General features: G+C 35.4%; 1 protein-coding gene across 2 annotated transcripts in view; it reads left to right on the forward strand.

The window, feature by feature from the left end:
- Positions 1-12360, forward strand: part of UNC13C (unc-13 homolog C) — a 216271-nt gene that overhangs the window by 67940 nt on the left and 135971 nt on the right. For both annotated transcript variants that reach the window (XM_075045303.1, XM_075045302.1), the window contains 2 exons: positions 5645-5716; positions 10813-11032. In XM_075045303.1, the coding sequence (XP_074901404.1) occupies positions 5645-5716; positions 10813-11032 (292 nt within the window). The remainder of the gene's footprint in view (positions 1-5644; positions 5717-10812; positions 11033-12360) is intronic.

Raw genomic sequence — 12360 nt, forward strand, 5'->3', positions numbered from 1 at the left:
TTGTTTAAGTGGAGTAATAATACAGAGAGCTGTTCGCATAACGATACAGAGATCTTGAACAGACCTCTGTTTAATGTAGAGCCAGAAAGAGTCAAGTGCACTTGCTGATGTAATTGCTGTAACTTCTAATTTTAAACAAACATGTTCTCTCTCTTTATAATAGTTAGAGCTTTCATTTGAGGTGAGACTACAACCAGGGAGAGGAATAGCAATAATTATGTTGGAGGTTAGAAGTACTTATTTCACAATGGCCAAATAGGTGTGGTGATCTGCCCAGTCATAGACAGAGTAGCTAGCTCTATTCTTCTGTCCGTCTATGCTTTAGTCTTTGCATTTGTTAATGCAAGTCATCATTTCAACTGTTATGAACACTCTAGAAAATTCCAGGTTTCACTTGATTTAAAGGTAACTTTATACTGTACAATCACTGTAATCAGGCAAATTTCTTCTTTTGGTCATTCAAGAATGTATTATTACTTAGCTTTATCATTTGATTATAAGAACACAAGAATAATTTGTGAATCCTTGCTGCTGTTGTAAAATGGTCTGTTTGGTTCATACAGTTTAAGTGAACACACCAGATAAAACAACTGCCCATTTCAGCTAAAACAATAATGCACTGATACTTCTTTTATGTGTCTCCACAACAAAAGCATTTATAGAGGCTAGAACTCAATTATGGTAGTTTAAACTCTTTTAAGATTGAAGACATTTGTATAAATTGCAGCTGCCGTATTCTCAGGTTTTGTACATTGTCAGAGTAATCATTAGATAAAAGCTAACTGTCCGGACTATTTTACATTAAATCTGCTATTTGCAGTCCATTTTCTTAACTCCTTTCATCATTAATAGACAAAATGGATTAAATATTTTGATATTCATACATTAAATAGATAAACCATAAAAATCAAACAACATTTGTATATTTGTGGGGTTTTTTAAATTCAGCTAAATGGAAATCATAATAATATGATTACATTCCTTTATTTCACACATTTCTGTGTGTTCCAGGAATTAAGAATTAGTTGTGGGGAAATTAAGAAATTATTGATGTACTTGTTTGGTTTTGTTGTCTTCCATGCCATTTCTGACTAACTTATTATTCAGAATGATCTTAGAGGCTGGATGGAGCACGCTCTTGTGTCTGTGCTATGAAAACAAATATGAAGGAAAAAGTAAATGGTATTACAGTGGTGTCTAGTAATGATTGTGTAGTTAGGCTAAGTTGCCATTTCCTTTCTAAATCCATTTTCTGAGCTTAATATTGCAGTTCTGTTGAACATTTCAGGATCAGACATCGACTTTTTTAATAGAAAAATTGTAGGAACGGGGTAAGTAATTTCAGAGAATAGCAGTTTTTCCTTTTGAGTAATTTCTTCCTCCTTCCTGCCCCCGCCTCCCCTCCCCCAAGCAACAGAGGACAAATCTGTTGTCCAAAATAATAAAGTCAAGATCCCTAGAGTGATCATAGAATCAGCACAGAATCAGAATAGTTTGGGTTGAAAGGGACCTTAAAGATCATCTAGTCCCAACCGCCCTGCCATGGGCAGGGACACCTTCGTCTAGACCAGATTGCTCAAAGCCCTATCCAACCTGTCCTTGATAAATTACCTGCAGTTGCTCAAAAAGAAACAGTTCTGAAATCACACAGCTTTTAAATGCTGAAAGCAGTATTTTTTTGTCAGATTCACCTCTGGTGAGTAAGTTTTACATTGCATTAAAAATTTAACAGTGGTTGTAATTGTAAAGTGGTAATAAATATTTTGTCTTCAACTTTTTTTTTTCCTGGTGATAGCAGTCTTTAGATTTTTTTAAAGTAAAAAATTGTGAAGGAGAAGATGATCAGGAAAACTGAAATGCTCTGTAAAAACAGAGAAATGACTACTGCATGGCACAACCAGCATTCATGAACAGTTGCAAAATGTTGGCTTGACTGCTTCTTCCTCCCTGCTACTTTAGCTGCTCAAAACACAGCTTTCTTTTATTTCATCATGGCAGGTGGCTCTTTTTTCACCCACACAATTTTTCATTTAACATTTAATTGTGGCTTGAGTCTAATTCTCTTTTACTTATAGTTACTACTTTTCAATGTTTTTTGCTAGAATGACTTCTAATTATATTTATTTATTTAAGCTGCTAAGGAAAACTTGGAGGTAATACATAAGACAATGTAGACAGAAGTTATTAGGGGGTCTAAGAGGACTGGAGCACAAAGGAGACTAAGTTATTTTAAATCCTGTATCAGGGATTTGGAAAAACATTTAAAAATTAAATAGGCAGTGTTCTGCTTTATCATCTTATCTTATTGGTTTGGGTTTTTTTAAATAAATTTGTCCATATGTTCATGATACAACAATACCTACATAGAGATCTTTATACTCTGCAGGTCAAATTCTCATATAAGACATGAGGTAGTATCTGAACGTCAGTTTGAGAGGGTAAGCAAGTGTAAACTGCTGAACAAGTCTTGTGTCCTGCTAAAGGAGAGTAGTGAAAGGCTTCAGGTTCCTGTTGCTCACCCTGTTCTTTTGATGCTCTGGCAATTTGGACCTCCTTCCTGGAGGCTCCAGATGATTAGCTACAATTACCCTTCTTCCTTGCTACTATTTAAAAACAGAAGGGCTGTAGAGGAAAAAGTTTTCTTGCTGCATTCATAACCTGTCACCTTGTTTCCCATAAATGTGTCTGGCAGCGTTTTTCCCTTCCTCTTTCCAAAATATTCACTCCTCCTTGCTTCATTCCATTGTTAAGAACAGACACTGTTCTGTGTGTGTTCAGTGCTTCAAGATGTTGAATTATCACCAACTACAGTATTTCAGAACAGAAATAGTTTATTTATGGGCTTTCTCTTGAAGATGCAGTTTATTCTGACAGTGATGGATAAATGTAAATAATCCTTGTGAGGTTTTTCACTAAAATCCCTGTAAATTTAATCCACAAATCCCTCTAGATATCACTTTCTTCTATTATCCTTCCAACATGACAAACACTTTATTAAGAACAGCCTAATTATCTGTTTCCTATTGGGCTTTGTTATTTTATATAGGGCACTGTAGTATGATTTTAGAGACATTTCTGATTAAGGAGCAAAATGGTTAAACTACATGATTCCAGGAGTAGTCCTTGGGAGAACTGGGCTGCAAGGATATGTGACAGGGTCAAAATTGCTCCTATACTTCCCGTTTTCTCACAGGAAATAGTATCTGTTTATTGATTTATAATGATAGCATGAAACTGCAGTTCTCCTGCTGGTTCATGTACTTTGATATATTGCTGGAGGACAGAATATAGTATCATTCGCTACCCTATATTCAAAGTTAATGTTATTATGCCCTTTGTATTCCTGTCCTGACAAGTAGTCCATGTTGCTCTATAGCCTGGAATGGCTAGGATTGTGTATTTTAGACCTAAAAGAATCAAATCACTTTCTAAGTATAAGGAACATGAAGACTAGAGGTCAAAACTATAAAACTAACATACTGGAGGCAAGTAAATATAAGTGGCTATGTTTCAAGACTTTGAAAAGAAACTTATGCTTCAAGAGGGATCAGAAGATGGGTGCTTTTAAAATGAATCTTTTTAAACCTAAACGCTACTGATTATGAAAATTGTTTCTTTTCTTCTTACTGTTCCAAACATGTTTTTGCTTGCCATTTCTCACTTTGATGTGTGGGTTCTGTAGCATTAGGTTTTGTCACCAAAAAAATTGAAGAAGAAAAGCCTGGGCTCTATTTAATCTTTCCTGTCACTTTGTCAATCTCTCTGGTGCACACTAATGGAATTTCCCATATTCACAGAAATAGAAGGAAAAGATGGTCACAGAGAAGCAAACAGAATTATTTACTTATTAATAACGGAGTGGGAAAACTGTTAGCAAATTAATGTCATAGACCTGGTAAACTGCTGACAGTTTAAAAGAAAAAAAAGGGGCGGGGGGGGGAGAGGTTCTTTGCATCCCATATTAACTCTAATAGGCCAGTGATGAATCAAATCAAGTATTTCTGTGCCAAGGATGACTTCTTACCCTATAATTGGTTTCACAAGATTAGTAATTTTGTGTCTATCTGCAAGTTTAATTACTATCAAGGGAAACTTATTGAAAATTGAATGGGTATGTTCTCAGGAGAAGGTGAATGTTTAAAATTAAAATTAACAGTCTTAATATCTCTAAACAAACAAAAAAAAATCCATTTAAATTATGTGAGTGTTAAAAATTATAAAATGGGAAGAAATTGGAATTGTCTCTCCATCCAAAGATTAATGATGCAGTTTCTCTGCTGATGTGAGCCTAAATTGCTTCTGACCCAATATGTATTTCACAAAAATAAGAATGTCATATGCAAAACATCACTGAAACTTTTGCTGTAATAGCTCTGTAGTGGCGGACTACAGAGACCCAGTTCACAGTAAGGTGAAAATCTGTATCCTCACAACAAAGGCAACAACAGACTTATGATTAGTGGATGGTATAATTAATCATCCTCACACTGCTAGACTATGAGGGCAGCAATGTATGACAAAGCAGATGCTGGATTACGGGAGAGAGGTAAAGCACAAGTATACAGGCACACTTGGAATGATGTAGAATGGGGAAAGGATGCATGAGCCCAATTTTGCTGGTAAAATACAGCAATTTAGCAGGGTTATGGTTAATATTTTGTACAGTGGAATAAATCTTATCTGTTTCTGTCAGGCCAAAAAGACTACTGATAGCAGAAGTTATATTCAGAGTTGAAATATTATTTGGAAAACACACAGAACTCCTTTCCCCAGGGTCTTTTTCTTTCTGATCATTATACTCTCTATTTAATTCTCAAGGATCCATTTAAATTACAGGGATTTTGGAGTAAGGAAAATAAAATTTCCTTGTTTATTGTATATTAAAAAATACTTTGAGTACTTTTGTGTGTACTATACTAGAGCAAATGAGATTGTCTCTACAACCAAGGACTTAGTCTTCAGAACTGGAAGGTGTTCATATGCCCATAACATCATGTGGGCAAAAGAAGACAGATTGAGACAGAGTTTCAGCCTTTTATACTCCCTCCAAGAACCAGAGTATTTCTCCGTATAGCTATTCATAGTATTCAATGAATATTGTCTTTAAGGAAAAAATTACTTTTAGGTTTCCCAAAGACTTTTTATTTAAGACAAGTAGCATTTTATATACATACAGACAGTTTAAAAATGCTCAGTGAGTTATAAAAAATTATCTGGACTGACAACTTAAACCGTAAGACTATTACAAAATGATCTCCCACGTTGCTGCAGGCACAGACAGCTTCCAAATTAGGACAGGATGCCTATCCTTGTACCACATTCATTTGGTTGGCAAAGCAAAAAACCAGTGACAGCCTGTGGTTTAAAAAACCTGAGACATAAACCTCTGAATAACAGGTTTTATATTAGAAATGGCAGTTCAGCTAGGCACTGCTGAAAGAAACAGTAATGATGATGGATAGTGTGCTTGCATTATGTACTGAAGCCTTAAAAATTGTGTGCTGCAAGCATTAACTAAGTTTTTGTAACTCCTACAGTTTTGCTTAAATCCAATAGCATAATCAAGTACTACTTGCATTCCATTAGATTCAACAACTGGAGTTACTAGTGTAATTTTTAACACTTTTGCATTTGTTTTAAACAGACACTTGCAGCTCGAAAATCTGGTATTTCCATGGCCATGCTCATCCGGACCTCCATAAACAATGATGAAATGGTAAGTGTTTTCAATGGCAGGTTTAAGCCATTTAAGTAATAGAGAAATATTTATTCAGAGCTCTTTAGAAATTATTTCAACCTTAGACACTCCAAACTGGATAAGACTGAGTGTATAAGCATTCCATTTATTGTGTAGGAACTTCCAGGGACCTTGAGCAGAATTTGCTGCCTGATCCACAGTGACAAGACCAGGTTTGCTTCTGCTGACTCACATCCATGATGGTCAGAAGAGACTAAGCAAGAAACCTTTGGTTTGAAAAATAGTTACTTGGGAAACCTTTTATTTTAAATTGTCCAGCGGCACCATGCTTTACCTGCAGTCTTTCAGCATCTGTCTCTCATCATCACACCATGAGTACAATTAGAATGACAGGACTTTGCAAGAAAGTTTCTGTGTGATTTCCACTCCCCCCACTCCCCCCAGTCCATACAGGTGGCTGGGAAGTTAATTGATTTTGTAAATGTAACTCATGCTAATAACACATGTGATTCAAGATAAAGAAATATTTAATTCATACAAGAAGTGAACAGGAGAATCTCTTGAAAAAAATATATTCTCATAGCTAGTAAAACCTGTGTGTTGTGGTTTTCAATTATTGACTTCACTTACATTTTGCAAAATAAATTTATTTTAAAGAAAAACACAACAGGTGCCATTTTCTTCAGGAATACTTAAATTGTGACGCAAGCAGATTTACATGGCTGAAGTAAGCAAAGCACTAATTGAAAGGAATAAAGACCTCTTTTGTGTTCCTTAAATTGCTAGCGCAAACATAGCCTTCTAGAATATATTTTGAAAAAAGTGTTGAATTTTTTTTACACTGTTGTTAAGCTCCATAGTAGAAGAATATAAGAGCAGAACATGTTGACAGATACTCCGGAAACTGAAACCCATAGCACGAGCATACACACATCCATCACTCTTCTCTGATTTATTGTGAACTTTCTGTGCCTATATGGTAATCATAAAGGAACAATTTGGTAGTGCTCAGGGGTGGATTGATGAGGTCGGAAACAGCTGGTGTTTGAAATGATCTTTCAGTAGAAGAGGTAGTTATTTTGTTTTTCTATCTCAAAATAGCAACAAAGGATGTTAGAATAAAGGATAACTATGGAATCTTAAAAAGAAGTTAAAGGCTGAGGGAAAATTATAGAGAACAAACTTACGCCGTGCAAGTGGTGCAAAATGAAGACTACTTCCATCTATGTTATAGCTGCTACAAAAATATCTAAGTTCAGTAAAAGACACAAAGATACTCCATATACTTTACTAAAAGATGTCAACTAAACAAACAAATAAAACCATTTATATGTATTACTACCTTTTATGACAATAAATACAACTATTTGTTTACAAGCCTCCCCTCAAGCAAAAAAACACCAGGCTGTGAATTTGGAGGGCTAAAGGTGAAAGTTTTGGAGATAAGATTAATTGCCAACAAATGTAGGACAAGAAAGAATAATTTGGACTGCACATACAGATTCTCACTTAAGTGGTACTGTTCAGGAGGAAAAAAGGCAGCAGCAAATCCATGTGAACAGCTCAATGTAAATGTTTCTCCAATGCTTGCTGTCAATCAGGAGAAACTACTGAACTATGGCTCAGGAGAAATGGAAAGGGAAAAATAAGTTGAATGTATTTTTATGCCACTGTATTCTTTGGCCTCCATTTGAACCAGGCCATATGAAAAATTGTGTACTAGTAACAGATATTTCTTAAGAAATGTTTAAATAAAAACATAAGTCCAAAGGCAGACAACAAATATAATTTAGAAACATAAAAGGGCATTTGATAAGAAAATGTAAAAAGCTAATTCAGAGAACAGATGAATAAGAGAAGCCTGTCTTGTGCCAAGCCCCCATTAAACATACTAAAGAGAAGTGGGTACTCTTCAGAGCATAAATGTAACAGTACAGCCAGTAAAACCACTTGCAAGATATTTAAAACAAGTGAAAGGTAATACTTTTCTACTTGGTCTGTAAGTAGCCAGCAGAACTTAATGCCCTAAGGCATCATTAAAACTGAGTAGAGCAAGATTTGAAAACAATAAGAACAGACATTTGTCAGGCATAAAAGAGCTCTGCAGATACTCTCGACAAAACCAGATGAAGAAGTGCAGTCACCGCTGAGAGTTAAGGAAGAAAATCCCCTTTGGGCAAGTTATTCCTCTGATTAAAGCTTTTCTGGATTTTACTCTCCCTCAACTTTTTCTGGAGAGAATATTAGCAACTCTGACAGAAGCAGGTTATTTGGCTGATTAGATTCAGTATGGAAATCCTTTGAACAAATGCCTTTTATTAAAAATCAAATGCCACTTACTCCAAAAATTAAAACCTGAGGTTAATTGCTTTGCGCGTTGCCACCTGACATTGCTGTCCTTCTGGTATAACACATTAATGACACAGTGAGTTTGTATGTTCTCAGGCACTGATCCAAAGGCATTTTAAGCAGTGTCAAAGTATGAACTTCAGTGATGCTGAAACGTATGCTTTCAATTGAGCATTCGTTTAATTGCTTTGCTGAACAAAGAGGCAGAGCTGCAAGTTTGTGAAAATAATACATTGATGACACTGAAAAAGTATCTCAAGTAGTATATGACAAATAAACTTCACTTCGGAGGATAAGCAGATAACTAAATAATCCTCCTATATATTAACAGTGCTAAATGTTGCCATGCCCAGAGCTCAGTGAATGCATATAATAGATGTATTTAAACAGAGAAGAGTATTAGGAATGAAAGCTTCTAGATAGTAAGATAAATGAAATTCTCCTTTACGGTTGTAGTTTTCTTTATCAACAACAGTGGAAAGATCATGTTCAGCAGCAAAACCAATCTATAAATTGTGTCTTTCAGCTGAAAACTTCATTCACCCTCAGATGTTTATTTCAAGGCCTGTTGGACTGTGCCATTTCATTACTTATTGCCATTTCAGAAATAGATCAGTTACTGTCAAAATTCTAAAATTATTTATACTGTGAAAAAATAGTGAAGCTGAACAGGGTGAAAGGGCAGGATTTGTACTGATACTACTAGAGTTCAGAAGTGCGAGAGTATAATCTGCAAAGGAATCTTCAAAGACCTGGTGGTTTCTGAGAAACACAATACCTCAACAAGCTGCATAAATTCACCTTAGGTTGTTTTTGAAGTTTTCTTTCTGATCTCTGTAGCTGGTAAGCTGTGACGTGGGAAGCAGGGGGTGGATAAATGCACAAAGGTGAAGTTTGCTGAGTTAACTGGCCATGACTATCCCAGTCCTTCTTAGGCTCTGCCAAATCAAACCAGTGCAGAGCTTTGCTTGCTTTCAGGGGAGTTACTAAATGGCTAATTGTCTAGGATAAGCTAAGAAAGCACCTTGGAGAGCAATTCAATATTTGTTTTGGTCTTTCTTGCTATACCAACTTCTTTTCTTAGTTCACTTCTACAGTGTTCTCAGAGGTGCTAGGATCAAATGTCCATGAAATGTCTGACCACATGTTTTTTGGCCACACTTCACAGGATGGATGTTGTCTTTAGCATATGACTATGAACTTCAATAAGACCTGTTGCAGCCTAAGCTACTTAACATTTGTTTTTGTTATTTGTAGTGCTTGAACCTATGAATCAGTAGATTTATGACTACATGATAATGATTTTCCTGTGGTAGCAAAAGTCCTTTAATTGACGCATCTGATTGTGCAACATTATACGGATATGCACACAAAAAAATATTTTTTTTTTCAGACAATTTATTATTAGCAGAATTTCTCACGTTTGAGTGGAGATGCAGATAAATAAAATCAAATGCATGTCAGCATGTTGTTAGGCTAATATCTTGTATTTGCCATATACTTACCACAGCTAAATATTAAAATTATAGGAGTGTTAATAAATGCTTAACTGAGTAACTCAGCCTTGCTTTCTATACTGTTCTATTTCTATCTATGTGGTGCTGATTTTAAAGCTCGTATGGACAAACAACACAAATTCCAAAATGTTGTTCCCCAGTTTGCTACAGCTACACAGCCAGCATTACAGCTACCTTGCATTATATCCACACAAGATGAAGAGATGATAGGACAGACTTTCAGAAATATCCCACTTCCCACTGTACTACCTTTTTTAATATGGTTTCTTCTTTCTAAATGAAACAATTTATTAACTTAGAAGGGAACAGGTCTAGAACTTCTAATACATTTATGGCAGCCATGTGTGCATTTGAGGGGGGGAACCCATACACACAAAAAAACCCCAAGGTTGTATTTTTGTGTGGTACCAAGTGCTGCCTACAGGCTGCTGAGTTTTTTGTATTCCCAATAAATAACTGGACTTAGAAGATCTGGGTGCCTGAAAACAAAGCTCAAATGAACAAATCAGACCATTGTGGCCATGTAACCCTATGTTTTGTATACAAAACTTCAGGGACTCCTTTGTTTTCACCTTATTAAGGACTAAGGAGCTGAGATTCAGGTTGTTTGCAGTACTAATCAGTGAATAGGTGATAACTGTTTTTCTACAAAACAGTCCAGATTTTTGAGAGTATGGATCATTCTTTTTTACAGGTAAAAAGCCTCTTGGTGCTTAAAAAGGAAGTAGTGAGTATGCTATTATAGGAATACAGAAAAAATGGAACTGTAAAATTGGCCCAGTTTTATCTGATGAGGAGATTATACAGACATGAAGTATTAAAGGATAGCACAGTATATAATCAAAGTACATTTTGTGCAGTGTGTCTAAGTTCCTGTAGGAAGTTAAATATTCAGAAGTAATGTGTTAGCTATTCACTTAAAAGGCACTAATGAATGTAATGCTAATGATTTATTTTTTTTGCCTCAGAATATTAAAAAAATATAGTACTATGTTAATTGACTGACCTGATTCCAATTTAACTCTCCTGTTTCTGTAATCAGTCAAAAGAGTCATCCAGGGTTCTTTTGTCTTCAAAGTGCAAGGAAAAATGAGTAAATCAGTGTTTTGCAAATTAGTTCATACTTCTATGTATATTCAGATTTTTTGTAACATTGTAAGTGTAATGACATATACTTTAGCTCCAGTTCACATGTATTAAGCAATACTTCAACAGAAGTCTTGGTTTATTTTTGTTCTTATCCAACAGAAAATACATGTCTTCAAGAAGACATTGCAGGCTTTGATCTATCCAATATCATCAACTACACCTCATAACTTTGAAGTTTGGACAGCTACAACTCCTACATACTGTTATGAATGTGAAGGTCTACTTTGGGGCATAGCCAGACAAGGCATGAGATGCACCGAATGTGGTGTCAAATGCCATGAGAAGTGCCAAGACCTTCTAAATGCTGACTGTTTGCAGAGTGAGTATTTCCTGACAGCTAAAGCTTTGCAATACTTCACACCTTTGGATTTTGTGTGTACACTCAGATATTTCCTGAAATGAAGGGCCAGATCATCAGAAATCAGTGAAGGCATGTTGATGTTCATTGGCTGAGGAGCTAGCCAGAAACTTTATGAAATACCTACTGCTTGTTTTGGTTTTGTCCTTGGAACTTGCTGAAAGTTGCTGGTCAGTTACAAAATAATGTTTGGTAGCATCAGTACATTATTTACTTTCCACAGCCTATGGCTACATCCAGAGCAATTTGTTACATGGAGTAAACCCTCTTTGTTTTATTTTATTCAGAACACAAGAAATGTCAAAGCAAAGATAAAAAAAAAAATTCCTAATGTTTATTGTAGTCATATTAATATGCTGTAGAACAGACAAAAATATGAAACAGTAAATAGGTTCTTGTCCCTTCAAAATACCAAACCATGGATGTGTAAAAGAAAAAAAATATTAGTCAGGAATTCCTTTGAAACTAGAATTAGGGTGAAACAAGCTTTTTCTTTGTTTTTTTTCACTGGCCAGATTGATTCCAGTCACCATGCATTCTCCTGCAAAAATATCTGAGGTGCATTTAAACCATACTTAAATTACAACGCAATTACTACACAAGATTCTAAACAATAGAAAATCAAGACCTACAAACTTTCTGATATTCTGATTTTTTTTGAATGGAAAGGGCTTTTACAACTCTGGAGTTATTCCACGTTGTTCACTGTTGATATGTTCCTGAGGGTTTACCTAGCTTGTACATGTAGGAAAAGTACATAGATATTCCAGTCAGGTCTTCTTTCTTCCCTCTGTGTTCTCTGTGTGAGCAGCTGTCTCAAGGGATGGATTCTTGAGATTCATATTGTTCAGGAACTATAACTATATCTTGGAGCAACTGACCCCATGGAGCATAGATCAATGACAAATTTCTAAACCAAACTGCTTAATTGTGGTTAATTGTGATTCTACACGGTGGTTGTAACTGGGCTGTGTTTGACAGCTAAGCTTTTGACGTAGTTTCACAAGTGAGAAAAGAATGTTTGCTTTGAAAATCAAATATTATAAAAATATATTGTGCAGCATTAATATGTTTGTTGGTGGTGAGTTTTCAATAGTGTATAAAGCAAAGAAGATACTCATTCGTAGCTTCTTCATAAGTGCAAATAACTTCCATTACCTGGATAGTAACAAAACAAGGTATACTTTCATAATGTCAGTTCCTGCTCACTCTTATTAACTAATTGTCCCATTTCATTCTAGGTATATTTTAAGACTAGCTAAAAATAATTAATTGCACATCAGCCCATT

This window comes from Buteo buteo, chromosome 13 (genome assembly GCF_964188355.1).
Source record: "Buteo buteo chromosome 13, bButBut1.hap1.1, whole genome shotgun sequence".
NCBI classification, from domain to species: Eukaryota; Metazoa; Chordata; class Aves; order Accipitriformes; family Accipitridae; genus Buteo; species Buteo buteo.